This window comes from Doryrhamphus excisus, chromosome 12, assembly GCF_030265055.1.
Source record: "Doryrhamphus excisus isolate RoL2022-K1 chromosome 12, RoL_Dexc_1.0, whole genome shotgun sequence".
NCBI classification, from domain to species: Eukaryota; Metazoa; Chordata; class Actinopteri; order Syngnathiformes; family Syngnathidae; genus Doryrhamphus; species Doryrhamphus excisus.
The window spans coordinates 13,185,368-13,213,310 of NC_080477.1; the positions used below are offsets into that span (position 1 = coordinate 13,185,368).

Sequence of the window (27,943 nt, forward strand, 5' to 3'; positions counted from 1 at the left end):
CAAAATGTGTCAACAAACACAGGTCACGCCATGAATGCTTGTACAGAAATAGGTGCAGAAATATCCAGTTTATAAACCATATTAGTTCCTCCAGGGCAATATGAAAACATGTCAGTTCCATGTTAGTTTGAAAATGCAGTTTCTAAATAAAGCTTTTGATTATTAAAGGAAAAAAAAATAAACCTCCATGGCCCTGTCTGAAAACGTGACTGTCCCCCTTTGCTTAACTGAGATTAATTGAGACCTTTCATTCTGGAAAAAGGGTTAAAAAGGAATTTCTAAAGCTTTCGGGCTCCAGCAAACCACAGTGAGAGCCATTACCCACAAATGGCAAAAACACAGAACAGTGGTGAACCTTTCCAGGAGTGGCTGGCCAACCAAAATGACCCCAGGAGCACAGTGATGACTCATCCAAGAAGTCACAAAAGACCCCACAACAACATCCAAACAACTGCAGGTTACTAATTCTTCATTTTAGTAAGCATGTTCAAAATAAACTATATTCATTCATTCATTCATTTTTTACCGCTTATCCTCAAGAGGGTTGTGTGGGTGCTGGAGCCTATCCCAGCTGTCCCAGCTGTTCGCCAGCCAATCACAGGGCACATATAGACAAGCGACCATTCACACTCACATTTATACCTATGGACAATTTGGAGTCGCAAATTAACCTAGCATGTTTTTTGGAATGTTGGAGGAAACCGGAGTACCCGGAGAAAACCCACGCATGCACGGGGAGAAACATGCAAACTCCACATAGAGATGGCTGAGGGTGGAATCGAACACAGCTGTGTGGCCTGCGTGTTAATATACTATATATTTCCTCCAATATGTAATTATTAGTGTAAAGTTTAAAATCCAGTGTGTACATGAAGTACAATGAAATGGTCACACTGGAAAGACAGTGAAGAGGCTGTGCTCCGCCCCATCTCTAGATGGCGCTGTACTCCAGGAACGCCCAACTCCAATTGCCAGGCGGTGATTAATGAGTGTGATCAGCCCAGAGGAGGGCCACTATCTCCCGCAGCTCTCCACACCAGTCCGGCATCTCAGTAGTAAGGCAGTTCTTGTGGAGGAAGCTGCTATGACACACGAGCGAGCATGCACCGAAAATTGATGTAAATGGCGCTTGTCAAAAGGAAATTATATCAGCGTTTGCTGTTCTTTGGCGTTTTCCTCTCATTCCCTGGTAAGTTCACTTTTATTTAAGGACTTTTAAAGGTATTTTAGTCACCACATGAAAAAAGTTGAGGCGACAACATTGGAGGGTTCGTTCAAAGGATGGCTGGCCACTTTGGCATCAGTTTTAACTTGACATTTTAATGATGAGTCATGTCATTAATGGTATATCTGGATAATATTTTTCATATTGAGTGCGCACATTGACATTGACACTGTCACTTGAAAACCGTTTGTAACTTAAATCATTTAACCGTATAGTGAGTGTTTGCTACTTTAGCTAAACAGGTTTAGCCCAGAGTTAAAACACTCATATAATAAGGCCTAATTTCGTAATAATATGTTATCCTTCATTATATATTACTTTTATGTTTATTCACAATAAACTTAAATCATAACAAACCATTAGCAACACACAACACTACTATGTAAACAGACAGCAGGTTGTACATTCACATTAATCTCAGTTTATTAATGTTCAGGAATGAAATGTGCAGTGGCAGAAATAATATGATAAATATGTCAAAGAATTGCAGCAGGACACCTGTCTATAACTCTCAATTAGAGGTATTTTTTTTCTTTTAATGAAGTCAACATCATTATCACTCAGAATGCACAAACCTACTGTCCGTTGTTAAAAAGTGTGCACATTCTACGAATGCATGACTTTTTATATTATGCTATATCTTACTATTGTACTCTGTTTTTCAAGGGGTTTTCTGCTTCAGTGAGTTGTTTTTCATCAAAGAGCCACATGATGTCACAGTGATGCGCAAAGAAGCCGTCATTTTGGACTGTCAGGCCCATGGAGAGACGCCTATCGATGTCCGGTGGCTGAAAAACGGAGTGAAAGTAGTGGAGAACGAGCGGGTGTACCTGCTCTCCAACAGCTCCCTTTATATTTCGGAGGTGGAGAGCAGAAGAGGAGACAAATCAGATGAAGGCTTCTATCAGTGCCTTGCCCAAAACAAGTATGGAGCAATCCTGAGCCAGAGGGCCCGTCTTACAATCGCTAGTGAGTATGACATGTGAAGGTGCTTCATGCCCATTTTGGTTCATGTTTTGTCTGTTTGCTTTGAAATTTGCTTTTATTTCCCTGAATTAGTTAAAGATTATACACAATATATATTTTCTGCATTGAGGGCAGCTATAGTGGAGGGAAAGAAGATACTGTTTGGAAGAGGGACATGCCCATTGGTGTGGTAATGAAGGAGCAGCAGATTTGAAAGGTCAGGCGCTGTCCAGGAGACCACCTCCCTAAAGCTAAAGAGCAGATGACCCCTATTCACTGGCCTGGGCTTTCATGTTATTGCCCCCTGATCGCTGGTGGAATTGTTCTTTTGGAATGCGCTCTCCCTCAATGCTGCGCTCCTATTTTAAGGGGGGGAGGAGAGAGAAGCTCCAGGCAGAGTTGTGGGTTGGTCTCTCCTCCACCTCCTCCTTCTCCTCTCGCCAACAGTCCACAACTCTTGTAGCCACTTTTAAAAGTTTTATGTCAGTTTTATTTTCCCAGCCCGCAATGTATTTACATATTTTTAAATCCAGCACAGCCTGATAAATGTCTTTAAATTCTCTGTTCAGTGAAAGCAGAAGAGAAGAGACATATTTAGTTGTGATTGCACGGCGTGTCATGGGATCTGTCTGAAGGGCTTTTCTGTCTCTTTTTGAATGTTTTTTCATAAAAGTTTGAGCGTGTGAGTGTGGAAATGGCACCAAACCGTTACAGTCTGTTTCAGTATTGTTGCTAGTCCTTAGATTTTGTTGCCGGGTCATTGTATTCATATTTCAAACAATTCTTCCCATAGAAAATGTTGGAAACAAAATAATCAGTTACTGTCCGCTTAAAATCTTTATATACTGTCTAGCCAGTGTTTAAAGTGACACAATGATATACAAGTATCAAAAGAAGTTTACCACTGTATAAACTACTTTGATGTGACACCTTTTGAACATTTTAACAGTCTTCCAAGTGTAAAAAGACCTTAACAGCTATAAAAAAAAAGAAAACCTACCACAAAAAGCTTCATGTATATGACGGTTTCACGGTTAACATTCTTAACCGTCATACATAAAGTCTAATGTTAACTGATGTACATTCAAACTTGAAAATGATGAATTGTGTTGTGGGATACACAGAGTCTGCGCATATAAAATATAGGTGGTGTCACGCAATCTCACGTCATTAAAATGTGATGATATTTATTGTTTAACGAAGAGTTGTCTCATGGGAACAGAGCAGCCAGCATCTATGGCATCTCCACTGTGAATGATGGTACACAAAATATGAAAGTGGCAGTGCACCAGGCAGGATTGGAGCACTTTACTCACACTATAAACCTTGCAATGTTATCGTAGTAGCAGAAGCTGTAGTAATTCTATATTTGATCAAACTTACTTCAATTTTTTCAGATCAAAACACGATTGCTGCATATGACTTCTCTCAATACATGTGATGCTATTTTGAAAATTTGCTACTTTTTGGTTACTCTAAGCATCATGGGAACCGTAGTTCCCAACCGTAGAACCGTAGTAAAAATAAACCTAATTTATTGCTATCTGCCATCTTTATATAGCAGGACTGAAGTGCTCAAATGCTAAAATGTTCATCTATTTTTTAGATTGTATGACCTTTAGAGAGCTAAAATATGGATATTCCAACTGTATTTAATTTTAGGCGCCCTCTGTACCACTTTAATGATGTTGACATTACCTTGTTGTTGAATTTTAGTTCACCTGTTGTTTGTAGTATGATCTAAGAACTGCATACTTCTGTTCCTTCATGATCATTGTGGCTGCAATCCCCATTTGGAAAAGCTTTATGAATTAAATGGGCAGTGTACATGTTTTATAATAAATATAAGAGGCGATAAAGGCGGCCTGTAAGCTTTACTAGTTTGTTTTAAAATGGCAGTTAGGCCCGCTTGAGGGTCTATCTGGAAGCTCATAAAATTTGCACATACCTGAGAAATGCTCAGTTGAAGGACACAGTGGTAACAGTGGGGGTTGTTGCTAGTGCCACACACACACACACACACACACACACACACACGCACACAAACGTGAATTGTTGTTTCCCAGTACCACAACCCTAAATGACCAAACTTTATTGCCGGTCAGTTTCGGCTGCAGGGTTTGCACAATTGTTCTCCCTGCTCCTCTGGCCAAAGAGTGAAAAGCTTGTTCACCCTCACTGTTTTCTTCCATTAACCCCCACACCCCCACACCACTGTGCTCCCTAAAGAAAAGGTCTCTATTTGACTTGATACCAGTGGACTGAACCACAGGAGCTGTTCACTACAGCAAGGCTAATGACATCAGTTAAAAAGTTAAGCATTAGACATTGATTCTAAGTTTAGATGTTGTTTATACAACAAATGTGACACTGCTTATGTGTTAGCGCTTTGGGGCTGTGAAATTTAACAATGTGGCGGTCATGAGAGCACAAAGGTGAGACAGGATTTGGCCCTGATGAAGTGGAATGCGACACATGAGCCACGTCATGTGACTTTTGTCAATAGACTTCAGGTTAATGGGGGATTTGAGCCAAAAACTTGTGTCCCTCTTTTGGTGTCTCTTGTAGCTTGTCTGTTCAGGTGTACTTGCTCTGAAAATAAACACCTCTCAGGCCACGTGTACAAGTGTGGTTTAACTGTGTCAGCAGTATATGATTAGTGATTCCGAGTCCTTGTTTCGATTCTGGCTCCTAAAGATTATTGATTCCGATTCTTTTCAGATGTAGGGTCATAAAAGTTTGCTTGGTATAAGTGAGGATGCCAACCAAAGTTCTTATATGAAATGTCTGAATGTCTCCATTAATTTTTTATGAATTACTTTACTATGAATTTCTCACAGGGCTATTTTTAGCCTGGTTGGAAGAAGTCTGGCGTAGCTCATCATTAACATGACACTCTACATTGCGAATCTGGATGTTTTTAATGTGCACCCTCCTTTACATGATATAATGGTGTTGCAAATGAATGAACTCAAAAGCTTCCTGACGTTTCTTATCTGTTGGTTTTTGCTGGCTTTTTCTTTGTTAGTGGCCATTTTTTCCAGCTTCCGGGCTGGTGGATCACTGAACGTAGGAATCTAAATTTTTTTAAATGAACGATTCTGGGAGAATCTGAATATTTGTCATGGTTTCTGGTCCTGATACCACACACAGAACCAGATCAGGGGAGCTGTCTGTGAGCTGAGTCTTGGCGGGTTTAGAGGCCACATTACTATTACAAGAGAAACCTGGCTTCCCTCCATCCATTTTCTATACTGCTAATCCTCACTAGACTCAAAACGCTCGGTTTCAAAAGGCGTGGAAAAAAACGCCCCTTTATGATGTCATAGAGGGGCGGATTTCCTTATATATAAACCACCGTTTATTATCAACTCTTATACAGTTAGCAGCACAAACCGGAACTCTTTCTATGCACTGGCAGTGTGACCAACCACAGCAGAGTGGGCGTGCCTGGAGGCGGGCCGCAGTTGGAATACATTAAAACATCTGGAACCACGAAATCCAGCTGAATAGGTGCAGATACTGGAAGAACTGGAACGCTTTCTGTGCTGGTTATTGTGTGTAGCTGCTATAGGAGTCCTCAACTCTATACAAAAGACTGAAAAATTAGCATAATAGGTCCCCTTTAACAAAACCTCCATGCTCAACCATAACAGAACGTTGGTTAGGGTCCATTAAACTGTTTCAGAAGGTCTGACTCTAACCAAAATGGATGCAAACCAAATAAAATTTTCCCATAATATAAAGTAAATCCAATTTATCTGTTCCATAAAGCCAAAAATGTTAACACAAAACATGTTTTTATATATTTACAATACTGCTTTTACATGCAGTAAACAGTTACCAATGCATATAAATGCTGAATGAAAGGGTTATGTGAACATTTAAAGTTACTTTTACTTTCACTCCCTGGACTGGTCGCCAGCCAATCACAGGGCACATATAGACAAACAACCATTCACACTCACATTCATACCTATGGACAATTTGGAGTCGCCAATTAACATAATTAACCTGTTTTGGGTGGCACACACGGGGAGAACTGAGATTTGAACCCAGGTCTTCCTGATCTTTTTACTGTGTGGCCATCCTGCTAACAACCTGGCCCCCACTCAGCCAGGCGGCAGTTTCTTACCTCAATATGCTCAAAACTCAAATTGAATTTAGCACATATGTACAGTACTTATTGAATATATTACGAATTACAGCAATAAAACAGATAACAAGAACCTGGAAAGAGAAATCTCTTCCATTTGTCATTTACATGCATTTAGAGATATTTTTGAGAGTCAACCGCTGATGACATCATAGACAGACTATGTAGCTGACTTCCGCTTCAGGTTTCCATTTTGTGAGCAAGATAGCTTCTTTGTTAGACACTAAAGGATGTTTTGTGATAAATGTTGTGATAAAGTCGGCTGTACAGCATTCAATGCTCGGTTAAAGTGGAACGTTGCCTTGTATAGCTTTGTACATTCTATTATTCCAATGGGTTTCCAGTGGTATCAGAGGTATGTTACACCCCTAAATTGCTTCTGATAAATAACTTTGTCTTGAATTACATGCTTGTCCTTGTAAACATGTATATTTTAAGCCCTATGGACACTGTTATTATGTAAGGTCTTGTACCTTGTGAAAACCTGAGCTTTAAAGCAGGTTGTAATACTCCCTGTAGTGGCATCCCATGATATCAGTGTGCTGAGCTTGTGTCTTTTGTGAAAAAAAAATCACACAAATGTCATTTTTAGTGTGTGTGTGTGTGATATGCAGCTACTAACAAAGTGGATTAAAGCTCACAGGCCAGGATCACTTTGTTATTTTAGTTGCTAAGGAATACACTGGACTTGCACAGGCGCGGCACTATTAGGAACTCTAATAAGACAAGAGCAAACTTCACACAGTGCGAGCTGTGGTGAGGTTGAATGAAATGTCCACGACAACTGAAGGCGTGGAATCTTGTTTTTCCTACTCTGCTGGACACCAAAGGTTACCATGGTTCCCCTGAATGGCAGGCCCAGAGGTCATAGGGCTCCCTAAATTGTTAAATAGATGGAGGGTAGCTACCCCGAGCCCAGAACCTAAATCTTCTTTCCAAGAATACTTGAAGCTCCTCCTTTTTATGAGTCGCTTCAATGCCTATTACTAGTGCTATTTGTTATTTTGACAAGGATATGTTAATATGTTTATTAGGTTTATTGGTTGCTGCATTTAGAAAAATATATTGTTATATGAGTCGTGTACACTGGCCGGTGTATATTCCCAATGTATCTTGAAGCAAACTAAAGGAGTTGTTAAACAATGTGTACCTATTTATACATGTACCTTTATTAACTCCATGTTGTGACATCAAGGGTAAAGACAATGAAGTCACTGTGTGCGGTGAGTAGAAGTTGGTGTTGAGTGATTGGAAAACTTAGAAGATAAGGAGTTTAAGGGGCGATGAGGGCTCAGTGCTGACCCCAAACCCCACCCCCACCCCCACCCCCGTTGCATAGTGTTTTCAGGGGTCACACCGCTCGTGGGAATAACTCTTTGTGTAGCCAGAGCAGTGGTCACTTGACTGTCCTGCAGGCCATGTGGAGCAGCAGCACATCTGCCAGCCCGCCAGTGATTGATTAGTTGGCTTTTTCTTCAGCTTCACATTCTTCTGCTCTGGCTTATCAGTCAAGTTTTGTTTCCCTCTTGACCACTCAGTAGGGTCACTGCATATTGTTAAGTCGCTGGGTTCCAAAGAGCTACAATGAATGATGTTACCTCCTTTTTGCATGCAGCCTGATGAATGCAGTGATGATTTTTATTGTCTCTCCTAAAAGATTGGACCCTGGGAGTGGGTTGACTTGGAATAGGAGCGGGCTCTCATGTTCATCCATACAGTTAACTTACAGAAATGATTGTTAGGACAAACAGCTACCCAGCAAATGACTGGAAAGTATGAAAAAATATACAGTCATTCCTCGTCTGTGGCATTAAACCCCTGACTCTATTAGAGTGCTCTAGACATGAACTAACACCCCTATAGTCACATTTTATACTGGTGTTACCCAATATAGTAGACATTAAATAAGATATACAGTCATTATGTGAGTCTACAGAAGTTAGCATTGGGAAAGTGCCTTGTTGATAAGCCAAAAATGCATACTGTAACATTTGCTTAAGCATACATATTTTTGGACTGATAATATGCTGTTGTCAACCATGAAACACAGATGATTTATTAAAAAGTGTATGATGAAAAACCAAGATGGACTGAAGCCGCAAAATTTGAAGCGTGATGTGGTGAGGGATGACTGTAATCACTTCTCCGACATAATGTACATAATGTTGTGGATTGTTGCAGTTTCATAACAAATATTGTGTAGGATACATATACACTGGCCATTTCATTAACTATGCCCGCATACTTTTTGGCCATTCACAGCAACAACTGTTTGTCTTGATTGACACTGTCAAAGAGGTATTTATTTACACGACAGTTAGGTATACTTTATTAGTCCCAGGAGAGAAATGATGGATTTATAGTTTTTTTTATTGTTGGGAGTTTGCAGTGGTGGACAACTACCCTGCATGATACTTGGATAATGGTGTTTGAAATATTTTGGGAATATGTAACTTAATAAGACCCCTTAAATAACATAAGTGGGCACCAAAAACAAAAAAGTGACCTTTTTAAATGATGCTGTATTGCCTTTAGTGTGACTTTCTTTTAGTAGCTCACATGTATGTTGAGCCTGCTGTGTAGAGACTGACCACAGTAACCAGAGCAGAGGAGGCTGAACTAATTCCTGGTATTTGTAAGGCAACCTTTGTTTGGGCTTGACCTGTTCACTGACCTTCCGCTTGCTGAGCTGCTGGCATCTGTTGCAAGGAAAGCAAGTCGAAAAAAGGAACAACTAAAAAATGTATAGGCAGGACACTGAAATAGTGTTAGTTACAGTGGTGTTTGTTGTTATTTAACATTGTATTGATTTTGTATGTTCACTTGAGAGAATTTACGTTACACAGCCAAACACTAGCGAAAGTTGTCTGACAATACAATGTTTGCAACAAAATATGTTTGCACAGTTTGCAAAGGACTGCAGTGGCGTGGCCATGCAGAGATGTGCCTGAGCTGGGTGCGAGGCAGGATTTGTGGAGGTCAGAGGTTAGAGGTGAGACTGCTGGGTAGAGCAGATGGTCAGCACTGCTGCTTTTTGCTTTGGGGGAATGGGCTCAAGTATTTATTATGGTTCCATTTGTGGAAAAAAATTAATAGAAAATGCAAATGTGAGGGAATACTGTAAGAGGTAAAAAAAAAAAAAGACACATCTGATATAATGTCAATGTGATAGAATTAACGGAATGCGCATAATAAAGACAGAGTGTTTGCTTTGATAAATTAAACCACACATTAGATGCACTTTGGCAAACATCACCATCCAAAGCTGAAGGTCAGTGTTCTATTCTCATCTGTGACTACTGCCCTAGAAACCCCAGCATTTATAGATTTTCCACCTTGACTTAGTAGTTTATCAATAATCAATGATCACCCCGCTGTTTGTCAATCCAGCATCATTTGCCTGAATGGAAAAGGCCGAGCAGAGAGACAGAAGATCAGTGCGGCTCATCTCTCATGCCCTACAGCCATATCACTCCAGCACTTAATGGCATTGTTTTGGTTAGCGCCTGTGTAATGTGGGGGTGGATGGCAGGAGGGGGGGCCTGGGATGCCTTTCACCCCAGTTCTGTTTTGACATCCAGCAGCCACAGTGGGTCTAACAAGAGAGGGGATAGAGCTCGGGACTAATTTGATTAAACATGACCATGCCTTTAAAAAAAGACGAAAAGCTGACAATAGTTGGCCTCTCGTCTAACAAGAACAGCGCTGATCACAAAGCTGTGATTTTCACATCTTGCCAGGAAAACAACAACTCCGTAGTAAACAGCATCTTTAGAGTATCGCACACTTGTTAGAGTTCAGTTCAAACATCATAAAGACGTTTCTATGTAAAGTTAATTGGTAGGTAAATCCAATCTCATGACTTTGGGTTTGCAAAATTAAGCTCTTTGATTGACAAATTTTGTTTTGTCTATCAGCAAAAAAAAAGCATTCATAGTCACAGTAGTTGGCCTGAAAAATCAATAGTATCTATCTGTTAATATCTAAAATTACATTAAACATTCTCTGTAAGCTAAAATGACTGTACTTGTTATTTTGTCTTCTTCAATTTGATGCTTTGTCAGATGTCACCTTTGCTTCCTTGTTAATTTGAATGTCATTTTCACACCACCTATGTATTTAAATAGCCTAAATAGCACAAATTGGATGTTGTCCCAACAACAACAACAATCCCCCTTGAGCAAATGGCCCAAGAAACAAGTTTTCCATCTGAAAGTTTGTATTTTGATTTATGGTAGGTGTTTTTTTTTTTTTGGTTACCAATCACACCCAGGTCTTTTACCAAATGCCTAACCTCAGGCTTATTCAGCTTTTTGAGCAAAGAGGGGGGATGGTAGCGCTTTCGTTTGACTTCAGTGGCTTTTAGGCCAGGAAAGCCTTCTGTGAAAAGAGCATACATATATCAACAAGAAACTCCTGATGATGTCATAATTCATGTACATGAGCCTTAGGGGGCTTGTTGCTCAGCTGGTGGTGACAAGAGCTCAGTTTCAGGAAACATTATCCATGCAAGCGGGATGTAGTTGTTTGTAGCTTTTGACAGACTTGACATTTAACATGATGATGTTTCAATTCAATGAATCAGACTTCATGGTTTGTTCGGACTCTAGGAATTCTAGTTATGGCAGCATCTATTAAAAAAAACATGAAATAATTCAGCACTTTTTTAAATCACCCATCCAACTCAAACGCTTCATTCAATGTTGACACTTTAGCACACTCAAAGTAAAGGAATGCCCTCTTCTGCTGCAGGTATTTCCTCGTTTACAATCCAGCCAAGGTCCATCGTGGTAACCGAAGGCTCAGTTGCCAGATTTTCTTGCAAAATCACTGCACACCCTCCTCCTATCATCACTTGGGAGTTCAATCGGGTCACATTACCCCTCGCCACTGAAAGGTATGCACTCTGATGTTTTCGGTCCGCCATTTGGGATATTGTGATACATGCTTGTTGGACAGCAAAGTTGTTATGGAGTGCTGGTTAGTGTTGTAACATTCTTCTACCGTATGTATTTTTTATTTGTGTTCTCCAGAATCACAGTCCTGCCTGGTGGGTTTCTTCAGATCTACGGGGTGCAGCAGGCAGACGCTGGCAGTTACCGTTGCATCGCAACCAACATTGCTAGCCGGCGCCGCAGCACAGAGGCAACACTTACCATCACCGCAGGTGTGTCACGGTACAATGTATTTTAGACACTCCACGTTTGTAGTTTTACCACAGAAGAATAGTATTTTCGTAGCCCTGTAGTTTAGACAAAAAAAAACAGCAACTGCAAAGAGATGCCTGAAGGAACGTGGGGTTTATTGCAATTATTGCAGAATTTTCACTTGAATGTGCAGTACACTATACAGTATGTGACATGAAACCTCATATATTGATGCTTCCTCCCACCCTCTTACCTCTCCCTGCAGCTCCCAGCCCCCGGCTTCCCCAGAGACCACGCATCATAGCCGGACCGCAAAACATCTCTGTGTCCGTGCATCAGAGTGCCACCTTAGAGTGCATGGCCACAGGCAACCCCCGACCCATCATCTCCTGGAGCCGGGCTGACAGCAAGTCTATTGATGTTTACCACACCAAAGTGTTGGGAAATGGCAACCTCATCATTACGGACATCAAGCCCCAGCATGGAGGAGTGTACGTGTGCAGGGCCACCACTCCTGGCACGCGAAACTTCACTGTTGCTGCAGCCAATGTTACTGTTCTAGGTAAAGATATACACTTTGAAAACTCATTATAGAATTCTTTTATAATGGGAAAATAGTGGTGGTGGTTGAAAATAGATGATCAAATTTCATTAGGTTGTCATTTATTCAGTGTACGCAAAAAATGTGTTGAATATGTTTTTGCTCTTGTTTTCGTTCCTCTACAGCTCCGCCTTCCTTGGTGGAGTGGCCTGAAAGCCTAACACGTCCACGTGCCGGCACTGCTCGCTTTGTGTGCCAAGCTGAAGGCTTTCCAACTCCTCACATCACTTGGCTCAAGAACGGGGAAAGAATTCACTCCAATGGTCGCATCAAGATGTACAGCAGGTATACTTCTTTATATGCGATTCACATTGGGTTTTATGGAAATATGAAGGAGAGGATCAAAGACAGAAGTTTAATGTTTATTTTACCTCAGTTGGCCAAATAAAAAACATGCATATGAATAATTAATTTGTGTCCCAATAGCAGGAAGGAAACTGAATAATTTAGCAGTGCAAATTGGGGATTTAGTTGGTTTCCCTCTAATTTTCTCCTCGCTATTTAGCTGTCAATGCCTTTTACAAAGTAATTATGGGATGACTTCGCCTTGGGAAAGGAACCATGTCATGAAGTTGTGTGTGTGTGTGTGTCCCACAGCAAACTGGTCATCAACCAGATCATTCCTGAGGACGATGCCATTTATCAGTGCCAGGCTGAGAACGAGCAGGGCTCTGTCCTCTCCATGGCAAGGCTCATCGTGGTGATGTCGGAGGACCGCCCAAGCGCGCCAAGAAACATTCGAGCAGACACTGTGTCCAGCTCTGCCATATTGCTGGCTTGGGACAGGCCACTTTATAACTCGGATAAAGTTATTGCATACTCGGTGCACTACATGAAAGCTGAGGGTAAGGGAACAAACATATTTACATAATTTGCAATGTATATACTATATGAAATAGTAGTATTGAGACAAATGGAAATGAAACTCTCTGAGGTCACTTATGTTACGTCAGGAGAGAGGGCGTGCTTGCTCGCCATCTCTTTTCTAGCTCATTTAAACGGATGTTGAAAGAATTCTTCTCATCCAGTCCGCTCGTTTGGACCTTGTTTTCTGAGAACAGAAAACGGCCTTCCCCAGACTGTTCCCACAAAATTATACAAAATGTCATGTAAAATGAAAAATTTAAACCAATTTTGTATAAGCGAGGGCTATTCAGCTACATAGATTTTTCAGCAATCAAAGGACCAGGGCATTGTAAGCATTGCTTATATGAGGCAAGCTGTGCACAAAGACACATTTTGTCAACAAAAGCAGAGGAGTGATTGTCCTGTCCCTGAACAAAGATGGTCTATGTGAAGAGAGCATTGCTTCTGCTGCTGATTTAAGGGCTACTCTGAAAAAAGACGTATTTTATAATCATCATTGACTTCCTGGCTGCAATTTGAATGGGGCTTGCCTAGTGTAATCTCTGATTGATTAATCAATTGATTAAGAGGTGTTTTGTTTAAATATCTGATTATCGTGTCATAGCTTGGTTGTGTTACTATCTCAATCAGTGTTGTATTATGAGAATAGAAATGTAGAAAATCACGATATCTCGTCAATCTACATTCTGACTATGAGGCAGCTGAGCATTTGCTGTTTTTTGCTCAGGGTAAAGAGGAAAGATGTCTTTACAAGGTTAGTCCTATTTAGCTGTGGCGTTTCAAGAATCAGGGCAGAGAAAACTATTCAAAAACATATTGTGTGGGAGCAGAAAAAGCCCTTTGGACTGTCAGCCTTCCTGGGAACTTTTTCTAAAAACAGCAAGAGTCACAGTGGAACAATGTTCCACCTCAGGGAAAAAAAATCAACTTTGTGATTCAAGAGCTGCACTTAATTATAATTTGACTGACTTCAGTTGGTGAAGTGAACCAGGAAAAAGAAACACCTGCTCATTTTTGTAGTCGACGAGGAAGTCCGAATAAAAAGAAGTAGCTTTATTGTTAAATAAGTGGCATCTATTAAGGTTCTCACCACTTCAGGTTAAAATTCAGTGACATCTCCACAGCCTTTGCGTGAGAATGACTGTCAGAGGACAGCACACAGTTCGCCCTGCACCTGAGGCTGCAAAGCCTTGCGCTAAATAGAGGCTGTATAATGAGAGGATAAACTAATTAGTCTGCGTGATGGAGTGTCCAAAAGTGCCTGTCCTGGGGAGCCAGTCAGAGGGTGTGAATTGGGAGGGAGAGTACTCTTTTTCAGGGAGGCCTGAAAGAGGCATTCAGTGGGAGGACAAAACTTTTTATGTGCTTTGTTTACAACATTTAAAATCCAATTAGAATTTCCACAGAAGACCAATATATATCCATATCTATAGCTATTAATAAACTAACTAATTAAGTATTAGCTTAGAAAATACAGATGGGAGCGGACACATGTCTCTGCGCTGTTGATTTGCTTATCATGGTGTAAAGTAGAGACACTTACACACCATATTAACTGAAATTTGTAATTTGTCCAGGATTAAACAACGAGGAATACCAAGTTGTCATTGGAAACGATACCACTCGCTATATTATTGATGATCTAGAGCCGGCTCGCAACTACACCTTCTACGTTGTGGCCTACATGCCAATGGGAGCCAGTCGCATGTCGGACCACATGTTCCAGCACACTCTTGAGGACGGTGAGGAATTTAACAATATCATTATTCAACATTAGTGGAGTTTTATGCAGACGCATCACACCATGGGAAAGAACCGACACGGTTGTTTGTTTACTTGATGTTTTGCCGTAGTTAATGAGTGTGGGTTTTGTTGACGTAATGGGGGAGTCAAATATCCCTGTGCCCTTGTGTTTCTCAGATTGTGCACACAATCTCATTTACAGGTGCGTTTGTTAAAGCCACCTTTGGTACACTCAACCTGCAAATCTATTTTCATGTGGAGCTAAAAAAAAGTATTCCAATCAATGCCAAAAACACATCACATTGGTTGGTAGGATTGGTGTCAGAAGTTGATTTGCACCTCGTGGGATGTTTTAGTTATCTCTTCTGTTTTTCATTTCCCAGTTCCCCTCCGTGCCCCCGAGCTCAGCCTCACCAGCCGAAGCCCCACGGACATCCAGGTGTCGTGGCTGCCCCTTTCCGACAAGCTGAGTCGCGGTCGGGTCTCTGCCTATCGTTTGTCCTACCGCACCAGTGCTGAGAGCTCAGTCTCTCAGATGGAGTTACCTGGAGAGAAGACACGCTATCGCCTAGAAAACCTTCAGCCTGACACCATCTACCTCTTGCGAATTGCTGCCGCCACTAGCGTAGGGTGGGGTGAGCAGTCGGCCTGGACTTCCCACCGCACTCCAAAGGCATCCAGCGCTCAAGGTACAACATAGAGTGGACGTGTATCATCTCCATATATACCACGCAAAAATATTTATTCTAAATATTTAAAACATGCTGAAAACCCAATTTCTGTTCAACAGCTCGGTTTTCCAATAATCTTGTTAAGGCATTGCATTTGTTACTCTGTAACCTTTGCCCGGGACTGTCAGTATCACTGAAGGGGTTTCAGTCATGGGTCATAAAAGGAGCCATTCAGGCCTCCGGGTGGGAAAAGCCGAGATGGCCGTTTAGAGCTTAAGCTTTGAGGAGGAGGGGGTGTATGATTAGTTTTTCCTGCCCATTTCTCTTTTGCAGTGTGTCTTGTCTTTAAAATCAGGTGTTTTCTAGCAGTAATCTTCATTCCAAAAATAGAGATGTGTGAAATTGCTCCCTGTGCCATCAGCGTGGTCATGCCTGCTGTGTATTAAGTGTGAAACAGCTGGTAAACATCAAATGAGAGTTTCACTTTTCAAAGAACAACTTCCTGCAGGGGACTACAGCTCTCCTGCAGAATTCTGGCACGGTGCTCATAAAACAACATATTTGCTGCCATGTTGGGATTAAATAATTCAGTTGCAATCTGTTTTGTCTACACAGTTCCTCTTTCTCCTGAGCTGCATTTGGAGCCCTTGAACTGCACCACTATATTGGTACGCTGGAGACTGGCACAGAAAAATTCGGCCAGTGTGCAAGGCTACAAACTGTTCTACCATGAGGAGAGCCAGCCTGAGAGCTCCCCGCTTCACCTGCGTGCCTTGGATCATTCACACACCATTGGAGGCCTCGGTGAGTTGGGCTGCAGTCCTACTGATTTACTTTGGTCAGATTTAGACTACATGGTTGCACTTTAGAGATGCTAAAGATTATGTTATGGCAGCATAAAATTAAATTTCTTCTTTATCACGTTTAATTTTTTCCAGACCTGACCGTAAGTGAATATTCATGAAGTAGGATTCCTTATTTAGTGGAATATTTTTGTAGTTACAGCATAGAAAACCTGTTTACAGTCTTCTAAATACGGTTTTTAACATGGTTAGAGCCTTCTAGACATGAAATAACACCCCATAATCACCTTTACACTCGTATTGCTCAAGTCTGTGTTCCAATAAATGTGTTCCGGATGTGTGAAGGCCAGGATGTGGCATCAGAGGTTCAGAGTTGTTATTATTATGATGATTATGTTACTATTATTGCTGTGCAATAATCTACAATAAAAGCCTGCTGTTCTGGCAATCAAGTCTGACATACGTTAAAGTAACACAATGCGTCGTCATAATGCCTTATACAGTATTTGTATTGTAGATCAATTAACCATTTATGCACTTAAAAAGCTTAATTTAGGCTAAATCTATGTAATATTTGCTGATATATGCATATTTCTTTACTAATAATAGGCTGTATTGAACCACAAAACGGCAGGATTCATTAATGAAAATATTTATTAATCAATATTATAGACTGAAGGCGGAAAATTCAAACCCCAATGTGGCGAGGGACGACTGTATTAGGAAGGAAGAGCAGTGCCGTCTGGCGCTATTTACTCACTGTAGCACAGTTTAAAGTAACCATTTTGGTCACTACAATAGGCATATACTCACATCCCAATGCGATCCAAATCAAAAAGTGTAGTGATGTATAACCGCACCACATTATATGGAAAATTATTTTTATTATTTTGAAAATGTGGTGACTTTTTGAGCCACATAACATGTGCTAAATGATGGCATGCCTAATATTGTGGCTTGAGAGTGAATGGCCACCTAGCTGGATTTTAAGTGGCCATTTTTATGAGTGATTAATTGGCAGACGTCACATGTCAAACAGAAGTTCCTTAGCCGTGGGACAGAACAACACTACTTCCCATTTCCATGACCCCTGTGCCGGACTGTGTGTGTGCGTGTGTGTGTATGTGTCTTTTCAGCAGATGCTGGATAGCGTTGGAAGCATATCACAGCTCCTCTGGCCCTTGAGGTCACACACATTCATTTAGGCTTTATTTCTTCTTTGAGAGGGGGGTAAAAAGTCACAGGCGATGCAGTGGACAACTGACCATCTGTGGCCAGAGGGGGTCAACCAGGTGGTCAGCAGCTGACTTGTAAATCAGGCCGCTTGGTGCTTGAGCAGCATCCGAAAGAAAGACGAGCAGGCACCATAAATTACTTACAGTGTAAAAGCAAACTGCTGCTGACAATTCATTGACTTCTCTGGTTTTAAGATATTTCTACTTTTAGTGCTGTTACGAGTCGAGTTTTACCGGCCACATTCATCCGTGTAAGCAAACTAAAAGAGGCTTCACTTGTATTTACAATGTGATATTTTCGTCCGTCTGTTCATCTTTCTACATTCAGCAAGCATCTGATTGCTTTGAATGATGAACGCATGGGATGTAAAGGGCTCACGATCAAACCAAAGTTGGCGCTAAATAAAGCTCCCTCTTTGGTGGCATTTTAAAGACTGAGGATGGCGTTTAGCTGAGGCAGATTTACTGTTTGTTTTATGAGCGTGGTGAGCAGTGTTGCTGACATCAAAGCCTCTCATTGTGTTTGGCTTCAGAGTCACAAAGCTGGTTTATTGGCCAAGATTTTAAGGCAGTGCAAGCTCTCACTGACCAAGCTGTAGGCCAAACAATGAGCATGCCTTGTGGGTTGGCTATCGTGTGTGTCAAAGGAGTAGTTTCTTGTGATTCAGCTGCAAGTGTGGCGCAAAGGAAAGAAGATGAATACCGGTGCATCTGCTGTGCTGTGAGGCAACAACACTAACTGCTAGTGAAAGTCCTGCTGTGCCGCGGGGACTCCACATTAACATCTTATTACTTTGCTTACATGGGGATTGGTTAATCAGTAATGAGAGCATGATCATTTATGTAGCGGAATAACATGGTTTGAGCATACTTTATGAATAATTGACAAGATCTTCCACTGTTTTTACAGATATTTCCTCAAACGTGGAAAATCGGCTTATTATAAAATATGTAATTTGATTAAATTAATATTTATCCACTATCAAATACAGTGGAACCTTCAAGGCCGACTCTCACTGAAACGGACACTAACCAAATACATTTTTCACACAAGAAGTCATTTAAATCCAATTAATAGTTCCAGAAAGCCAGAAATGTGAACACAAAACGTGTTTTTATAGTTTTACAATTATCGTTTTACATGTATAAAAAGATTTGAAATGCATATAAATATACATAAATGATGAATAAAAGGGATAATGTAACATTTAAGGTTACTTTTACCTTTGTTGAAGACGTGACTGTTCCCAAAGACACAATGTGGCAGCAACATCAACATGGACACCACCTTCCTGTTTTGCCATTTAAATTCAGTGTCGTTGCTCACCTCCACCCATCCATTTTCTGTACTGCTTACTATCAAAGACGTTTGATTATTAAAAATACAACAAGAACACAGTTGGACTTGAGCAACATGACAAGCACTGGAAAATGTATGTAAAAGGAGGCAAAATTATGGCTTCTGTGTTTCTGTGTTAACCGAAAAACATGCTAACTGGGCAGACGCTAACCAAGGGTCCACTGTAAAAGAAAAGAGTTATTTTGAGCTGATTGTCAACATTTAATTGTGCTGTATTTAAGAAGCAGATGTCAGTGTACATGCTATTTTGTGGTAATGGGTCATTAAATAGGCATCATGTCTGAAAATGGACAGTAATAAAAATACTAAGAGTTACAGCAAATATTCTTTGAACCTTTGGTGAGCTACCTGTAGGACACCACTAGTTTAAAGACATGGAAGCATGTTGTCACATTTAAGCTCCTCTACACCTCAGTGCTGTAATATAACAACAACCCTTTTCACTATCAGAGCGACTTTGCCAAAATAGAAATAGCAGGTAGCCATTTGTGTTCTATTGTTTATGATAGCAACATGCTAACTTTTAAAAGTGGTCTTCATGTTTTGGTTGTTGTCATCTCCGGTATAAACATTGACAAACAGTAAAATAACATCTAACATCATAAGCGGGTGGTCTTCATTTGGCATCATTTTTGCATAATTTTATGAACCCCTTCTGTAACATAAACAGACAGTAGCCAACATTGTGTCCTTGTGGCTATGAAATGCTGAATTTTAATTTCCTAATTTAAATATCCTTGTACTGTAAACAGATTTCCCAATACATCTTGCTGATGTTGTTTCCTCCATCCACCCCTCTGTTGTCAATGTCATTGATTTCTGAATGATCAGTACGATGAAAGTGGATACTGCTTATTCAGCTCAGCTCTGTGTGTACAGCTGCACAGGGACACTGGTGCTGAACAGCCTGGTAAATGATCACTTATGACAATCCCAATGATTGAAAGCGCATCCCGAGGGACAGGAATGTGTTCTTGAGGCTCCGCTTGGGTGTAAATGTTGTAAATCTTGTATATGGTGAATCCTTTGGCTCAAATACCTCTCATACCTGGTGGCACCAGGCAGCGCTGTGTAAACACATGTAACACTGTATCCTTCATGTCACCCATTGCACTGATGGAACTCAATACAGTACATTCACTAATAGCCCTAAGTTACTTTAAGTATGCTTACATTTGAGTGTGTTTGCTTTGTTTGTGGGAGGCGGTGGATGCTGGGGTGTGGGCTCATGTGGGAGTTGACATTTACGGCCCCTGTTCAGGTCAGGCTTGCCATGGCCTGGGGTGGCCTTTCGCAGGGCAGAACAAAACCTCAGTGGCCAATGGGATTTGCATTGTGGGACTAAAAAAAAATAGAAGCTGACCACTAACGGCCCGAATATGCTCTTTAATACAAACACCGTGATTTATGGAAGTCAAGCTTTGAGATATTTACACCAGTGCGATGGGCAGGAAAATTCTCCACTCGAGGAATGTCAACGTAGTGTAGAATGAGAATACAATGGTTCACATTAATAACTGAATCTGCCTCCAACTCTACTACAGTAGCACTGTAGCTTATTTGATTGATAGCCAGTTACTGTTTCATTGTATTAACACATTTGAAAGGGAGCCATTTGGTTAGCCCTGCTAACCTGGACTGGTTGTCAGCCAATCACAGGGCACATATAGACAAACAACCATTCACACTAATACCTACAGTCAATTTGGAGTCGCCAATGTTGTTACGTATGTTTTTGGGATGGAGATTGGAGTCCAACAGCAGATTGTTATGCTTCTTATAGTATCAGAGCATGTTGACATCCTCTGTTCCTGTTCCTGTAAGTTTAGCATTTACTTTGACTCTCAGCAATGTTGCCCTGGTTTTCCACTCACTTCCTGTGCTTGACCCCCATCCCCACCCCCCACCCCTGAGTGCCTGACATCCCCTCCTTTTGCAGGATTTAGCTTGCCCGGATTCCATGTCAAAGGGCATGGCCCAGATGTCACAGCTTCCAACCCTCCCCCCCAGCAACCCCTCTGTCGTAGATCCTCTCTCGCATAATTACGGCAGGTCCATTGTATTGTGGTCTTTGGCTTGAGATACATAGATGTGGACACTGAAGTGAACAATCTGGCAAAAAATATACTTTTTTGATAAATTACAACATAACATTTGAGGGGACGGAATAAGAATCGTTAGGCAACAAAAAATAAAAGGTTCGTCTCATATTCCACGCCTGTGACCTCAGATTCTTTCTGAGTTTTATCTGAGGCTGACCTCTTGGCCTTGGACTGGCTCCAGTGCAAGTCATCAGGCCTGTGTAGAGGGCACAAGAGCTCTACTCCCACCACCTCTTAAACTTCTCCATCCACGTGCACACAAATTCATCCCTTGTGTTTCTGATAATGCTCATGCTGAACAAAACTTTTTACTTTTTTACTTTTCCACTGACATCAACAGATACCGATCTGTGTCTAATGCTTGTTGTGTACTAAATTTGTAAAGCAGTTGCTTGTTTTAGTTGCCATGTTCTATATAAGTAATTATCATCATATTTAGGCCAAAAGGGACATTTGGTGATCTGACCTTTGTTTGGACCATGGTCCTAAATGTGACCACGGATGTCCTTCCCAGGGGCTTTAGTTGGTCAACTTCACCCCCCCAGAACTTAGCTCTGAATAGAAGTGGTCGCTGACCAAGGAGCAGCAGAGCTTGACCTGGGCTGGAGAGAGGACCTTCCTTTTTGTGTGCTTGAAAGACGGGTGTAAGGGTGATGGATCTGACCAAAGGTCTTATAGTGCTGAGCGTCTGTCACACTTGCACCCCACCCTCACTTCCAAAACCCACATTGAGCGTACACCCACACCGGCGTCATTAATCTTCAGTGTTGACAAGCAGAAATGTTTGTGGGTCTTCATTGACATCCACATGTGAAACCCCAGATGGACTGATTTGGGAATTTTGCCATCTTCCTTCCCTTTAAATGCAGACCCAAGAAAGAAGTACCATGTAAAGCTTCTGGCTTACAACTTTATCGGGGATGGCTACCAGGCTGACCAAACTATCAGCACCCCTGGATGTGTCTGTGAGTGCTATCCCCTTATGTTCATTTCCATTTATTAACAAGTTGGGAAAACATAACAAACTTTTTCATGCTTTCTCAGCTGTTCGAGACCGCCTGGTGCCGCCTCCACCACCTCCACACAATGTGTACGCAAAGGCCAACAGTTCGTCTTCCGTCTTTCTTCACTGGGGTCGACCAGCCTTCACATCCAGCCATGCGGTCAACTACACTGTCCGCTGCAATCCTGTTGGCCTGCAGAATGCCTCACTGGTGCTCTACCTGCAGACGTAAATGACAACTCTTTCTTATGTCACCAATATTACACATATCACGCTGTTGTAATGGATGCATCATCATTATTTGTTATATTCATCTTTTATTCAGGAATGAGCAGAGCCTTTTAGTGCGAGATCTGGAGCCCAACACCAAGTATGAATTTGCTATCCGTCTTCATATTGACCAACTGTCCAGCCCCTGGAGCCCTGTGGTCTATCAGAGTACCTTCCATGAAGGTGAGTCTTACCTTGCCATTTACAAATCATTATATGTGCTATACTATCTAACAGGTGTCAAACTATATAGGCCTGGGGGGCATATATGTGTATATATATGTATATATTAATAAATATAATTTAGTGGAACAACCCTACTCCTTGACTTGTCGCCTGACTTCCTGCTGTAAACGTACAATTGACTGATCACTCTGTTACATCAATCTATCCTAGCTCCCACGCTGCCTCCCACCAACGTGAAGGTGACGCTGATCGAGGAGAACACAGCCCTGGTGTCATGGAAACCTCCGGATGAAGCAAACTTGGCTGTCACGCACTACACAATCCTTTACGCCTCCAGAAATGAGTGGCTTTCAGGGGAATGGCAGGTGCTACAAAGAGAGGGTAAGGATGCGTTTGTAGAGAGAGAAAGAGCTAATAGGCAGATACGTGAGTCCATTCACAGCTCTTCTCCAGCGTGAGACGATGGGTCATTGGAAATCAGTAACTCATCTTTCCTGATGTTTTTAGCTTCGGATTGATGCTGATGTGATTACAGATGTTTTACTTTCCTTTTCACCTTTGTACACATTTATCAACAAGCAAGTAGTGTCACTCCATGACTGGTTATTGAGATCAGGAAACACAAAGACACATTTCACCCAGCAGTACTCTTCTGGGGAAGGGGTCAAAAGTGAAGTGATTCACAAAGCCCCTCTAGCTCCTCTCACATCAATCTAAACAGCACACCCCCACTTCTCTTTTGTGCTGAGATCTTAGTAGTGTAGTGTGTTTCTTTTTTGGCGGGGTGAAGGTTAGCTAAACTGTACAGAATATACATATATTGAAGCACTTGTTAATTCATCATATATAAGAAATGTTTTAAGATGGATGAGGTGATTAATGGAATAGAATGCCCAGTGTTGTATACTTCTGTGTTAATACTGAAGATGGATGCTCCAGTCTAGCTATTTAAAAAGACTCCAATAATTATAGTCAACTCTAATCCTAGTTTTTCGTCTTCAATATGGAATACTGTGAGTGTAAAGTCAAAATGATTTTGAGCGACAATGTGGTGATTTTCTTTGACAGGGAGCATCACCATGGCGCTGCTGGAGAACCTGAAGCCTGGTCAGTTCTACCTGGTGAAAGTGTCTTCTTCCAACAAGATGGGTGATGGGCCATTCTCTCAAATGGTGGAGCTGACAGTGCGAGCAGATCACACCTCTGGTCATGATCCTCGGCTGTCACGTGGCTCCACACACTCCACAGGTCTGTAATGTTTTTCACTTGGTGTCTCATCTTCTATTTAAAACTCACAGCAGTATTTTTCATGTGATCTTGTGTGTGTTTGTTTTTTTGCAGGCTTTTCCGATGGCTACTACCACCTGGACCAAACTTCCATGACAGGCATCACTGTGGGTGTCTCCATTGCTCTCATGTGCATCATCATCTGTGCTTTCATTATCGTGTGCAGAGGCAAACACAGGTATACTTTTTGTTTGTCCACCACATTCAAAGTTTGTGTGCATGTGCCTCAAGTGATATTTCATTTTGACTTCCCTGCAGGAAATCATCAGCTGTTAAAGTGAACAGGGACGGAAGGCGCTCATCCACCTCTGCTGCTGGACAGGGCCCGGTTGAGGACACCAACATGAGTGTTGCCATGATGAGCCAGAACCATTTCATTGATACTAAGGTGCTTAATTAACACTGAACATTTTTATCACTGCCATCATATTGACATACTGTAATAGAGATGACATAATAGTTGTATAGGTATGGTATTAAGTAACATTATGCGTAACTGGGCTAGCCTTGTACAGTATGTTTGACATCACACCTTGATGGTTCCGGTAGTCATGGATTTACTGTTTGTAATATTGGTTGGCTTTTACAGGGTGGAACCAATCTCATCATCAATTGTCTTGGCCCAGTTCAACCCAATGCTGAGAAGAAACACAAATGGTTGTCCTTCAATAGCAACAAGGGTATTAAAGACGTACAGAAGATGAGACGCAGCACCGCCTCCTACCAACCAGGGTCTACCATTTTGACCTACGAAGAGGAGATGTCCGTTGCCGCAAGCCAGCCAGTCTCTCTGCAGGCTTTGCTTGGACGTCCTGGAGACTCAGAGGGTTCATCCAATAGCGAGGGCAGCAATGCCACCGGGGACTCTGGTCGCTACTCGCACGACGAGACGGAGATGACCAACCTCTCCTCCAGTCCCAGCAGCCGGCAGCCTTCTGTGACAACGGAGGACAGTGGCGGAGGTGAAGACGAAGAAGAAGCAGAAGCGGGTCGGTTGGCAGAGGAGAGTGATTTGAAGTTGGCGGAGGACCTCAGGTGTCATCAGAATGCTCAGAGAAGTTGCCTTTTGCTGTCAGTGTGTGAGGTTGTGTAAGTGTATGAGTCTGTGTGTGTGTGTATGTGGTGGTATACTTGCAACAAACTTTACGGCTTAACTGAAATACTTGTGAGTAGCAAGTGTACCGCATGTTTGTGTGTGACTGCAGAAAGTGGAAAGAAACAAAGAACCCCCTTTTTTTTTTTTACTTTAAAACCTCTTTTCTCTTTTGTTTGAAGCCTGCTCAACTTTAACCTTACGGTAAGCTTTTTCAGGCCTTTCCTTTTCACTCCTCTTTGTTTGTTTGTCTTTTAAAAAGAAAGAAAAACTCACCCACCACAAATGTTTGTGATTGTCAAAAAGCGTATTTAAGAGTTTATCACTGGAGTGAAAAGGGAAGAGTGGAGCCCCTTTTCACTGATTATCTACCTCGGTTTGCTCGCGAGTCAAACCTCCGTTGTACAGGTATATTTAAAAACTACCACGTTATGTGACATTACATAACCTGTGATACTTCCTGATTGTCATCCCTTTTTTGTCTATATTTTTCCCTGATTTGCTGGAATCTAAGGGCACTGCTGCTTTCATTCCCTACTCTGGTACTGGATGGAAAACACATTTGTCTCCTCAGATGTCGCTGAGGTCATGAGCCAGTATTAATAAGAGTTTTCTTTTCCATTATTGAGTAATGGTGTGAAATGCAAATAATGTATGTTGTTTAGAGTGTTGTCAGTGTGCAGCTGCCCTTGCTGTTCCTGTTTTTATACTACCTCAGATTGATTTGATTGTCTTTGTTGGCCTTCCTAAACTCAGGGATCAAGGTTTAGTACATTTGAAAAGTCATGTAGTGTTACATGGTGAACTGACAGGGTATCTCAGTACTAAGCTGTGTGTAATTGCCTAATAGATTTGCTATGAATGTATCTCTGTGCCAGTAGCTCGGATCAACCCCTTTTTGCCTTTTTTTTATTGTTTATCTTCTGTCTCAACTTCCATAAGAGCATGCAGTGTTACATAGGTGCAGAAAAGCTTTGTTATTGGCCTTAATGTGGATGCATCTCTCAGGGGGCCGAGCGAGGCCCCGTTTTTCTCAGGTAGAAGATGCATCGCATGAAGAGTGATTGTAGTGAACCAACATGATGTTTAAAAGTAATAATAATCAGGGATGAAAGTGAAGAATCAACATAACGTCCTGAAAAGCTATATTTTTGTTAGACGCTTTGTACTACTGAGTACACAATGTATTTGAATCTAGCTCCAGGTATTCTTTTTCCTGTTATTCTGTAGAGTAGATAAAATTAGCACTTGTCTGCCAAGTAGTTTTGTATTAGCAGGCCAATATGCAGTGGTGACTGATGCTATCGACCCAAAGACCTGTTTGCCTACCTGACTTTATTTTATTATAATCTCTCAGCTGTTGAGGGGCATGTGGAATAATCAAACATGTTATTAAACCAAAGATGATGATCAGCTGAGGTGATGCTCCTCACAACAAAGCCTTGCACATTAGTGGCCTTGAAATATGACAAGTTGCGGGTGAAAGTTCTCCAGGGAGGGGTGCCAGCAGCATTCACGGGCACCCGACCCAAAATGGAGGGGCAATTACTAATCAGTCTTATGCACACAAAAACAAATGATCCTCACACAGAACTCCTCCAAAACTGCTGCAACCAGATATTGTATATTATAGGAGAAATTATATTATTAGTGATTTGTGTTGCAGCAGCGCAGCCATGGATTTGCAAATGTGCACCCACTCCTTCATGTTATCAACACAATCTAACCTATTTGATTCTGTAATTCAATTTTGAAAGGGATGCCCATTGATCCATTATTTTTAAAAATGAAGTTGATTATTAATATCTGTGAAATTCATTGTTGATTAATTGTATATTGAAGCACTACTTGGCTGCAACCAGCAGAGGCGCTATTTATGTCTAAAAAAATGATATCATGTATCACTGCTATAGAAAGAGATTCTCACATCCCGTTAAATGTTTCCCATTAGGTTAAATTAAACAAAATTACTTAAATGTTCATCACTAATTAATTTTTAAATAAAATAGAGATGATTGCAGTTTAATTTAGGAAAGACTGCAGAGAGGTCAGCGGGTGCACAAATGTTCTTCCATTGCTGTTTATAATCAGAGGGTTCCGAAGAAGAGGATTCAATCAGGGGGGTGAATCTAGAGAGGAAAAGTGACACAATCAGTTACATTTTGTTTTCAGGGGCAAACTTTTTAAACCAAAGATTATTTTAAAAAGGTCACTGCTGCATATTGGCAAGAAGAGATCAGGTCGAATACATCCTGCTTATGTGTAAATTGTTGTCGTTTTTTGCAGCTTGTTGTGATTTAGAATTGGGCAAAACATGAGCTGCTGCACTCAGCCTTAAGTATTGTAATGGTTCTGCTGAACTTCATACAGCTGCAAATGTACTGTGTGTTCTACCTCCGTATTTTTATGATTCAGCTTCCTGTAAATTGTGCAGCTTCAGTATATTTGCCTCAATGATGTTTGTGAGAGTCTGATCAAATGTCACTTATTCACATAAGAGAACATCCTTGGATGTCGTCCTGGTCTCTTCTCATGTGTTCCTATCCGATCATGTGAATTTAAAGGGATTTGGAGCTTTTAGTCTGCTAATGGACTGACTTGCTCATAGTCACCCTTTTTAGCAGGAAAGTGTGATGACGAAATCAAGTGTCGAGCGCCGTGGGTTATTTTTTTTGACATATTAACTCAGGTGGATCCCGAGCTGCTCCTCCTCAAAAGAGAAAGTCATAAAAATTGAATGTATCGCTTGTAATTAAGATGCTTTTTGTTAATGCTTCATGTTTTGTCTATTTGTCTTTGTCATTAAGAATTATTTGGAAGGTTTTTTTGCCTAAAGATTTTACACTGTGGTTACTTATGAAAAGTATGATTCTCAGTTTAAATAAAAGTAAAAATCTAACAAACGTTTGTTTGGTGTCGTGATTATGTGTGATAATGTGGCTCCTTTTTATTTAACTAGACTGGCCTAACTTGCAGGCAGTGTAGGTTCAGCCTAAACTAAGTGTTACCCTGAATGCTTGTTACTATTTAGCATGTGAGCTGTGACTAGTCCTGGGTATACTCCGCCTTTTGAATGAATTCATTTAATTTTTAGAATGTGGTCAATAAAGAAATAACTCTAATTCACCTTACAAATTCACCAACAATAAACAACAATCAGCTCCCCCAATTCAGGGCACGTGTAACTTTACTCTTTAAACCCATTATAGTACAATAATACACAACTCG

The 27,943-nt window shown here is 41.2% G+C and overlaps 1 protein-coding gene across 1 annotated transcript; it reads left to right on the top strand.

The window, feature by feature from the left end:
* The first annotated feature begins 1,032 nt into the window (after positions 1 to 1,032).
* prtga (protogenin homolog a (Gallus gallus)) lies at positions 1,033 to 27,572 on the top strand. The gene is made up of 18 exons (XM_058089670.1): positions 1,033 to 1,189; positions 1,892 to 2,194; positions 11,100 to 11,244; positions 11,381 to 11,514; positions 11,760 to 12,056; positions 12,221 to 12,380; positions 12,693 to 12,940; positions 14,540 to 14,704; positions 15,089 to 15,394; positions 15,992 to 16,180; positions 21,746 to 21,841; positions 21,921 to 22,107; positions 22,205 to 22,332; positions 22,546 to 22,716; positions 23,404 to 23,583; positions 23,677 to 23,800; positions 23,881 to 24,010; positions 24,212 to 27,572. The coding sequence occupies exons 1-18, from the start codon at positions 1,123 to 1,125 to the stop codon at positions 24,713 to 24,715; spliced, it is 3,534 nt and encodes a 1,177-aa protein (XP_057945653.1). The 5' UTR covers positions 1,033 to 1,122; the 3' UTR covers positions 24,716 to 27,572.
* Positions 27,573 to 27,943: the final 371 nt, after the last annotated feature.

Excerpts from the sequence above, each read along its gene's own strand:
- prtga (XM_058089670.1), top strand. The coding sequence starts at position 1,123 with ATGGCGCTTGTCAAAAGGAAATTATATCAGCGTTTGCTGTTCTTTGGC. Across the intron at positions 2,195-11,099 it reads GGCCCGTCTTACAATCGCTA|GTATTTCCTCGTTTACAATC; the intron begins GTGAGTATGACA and ends CTTCTGCTGCAG. Across the intron at positions 16,181-21,745 it reads ACACACCATTGGAGGCCTCG|ACCCAAGAAAGAAGTACCAT; the intron begins GTGAGTTGGGCT and ends CTTTAAATGCAG.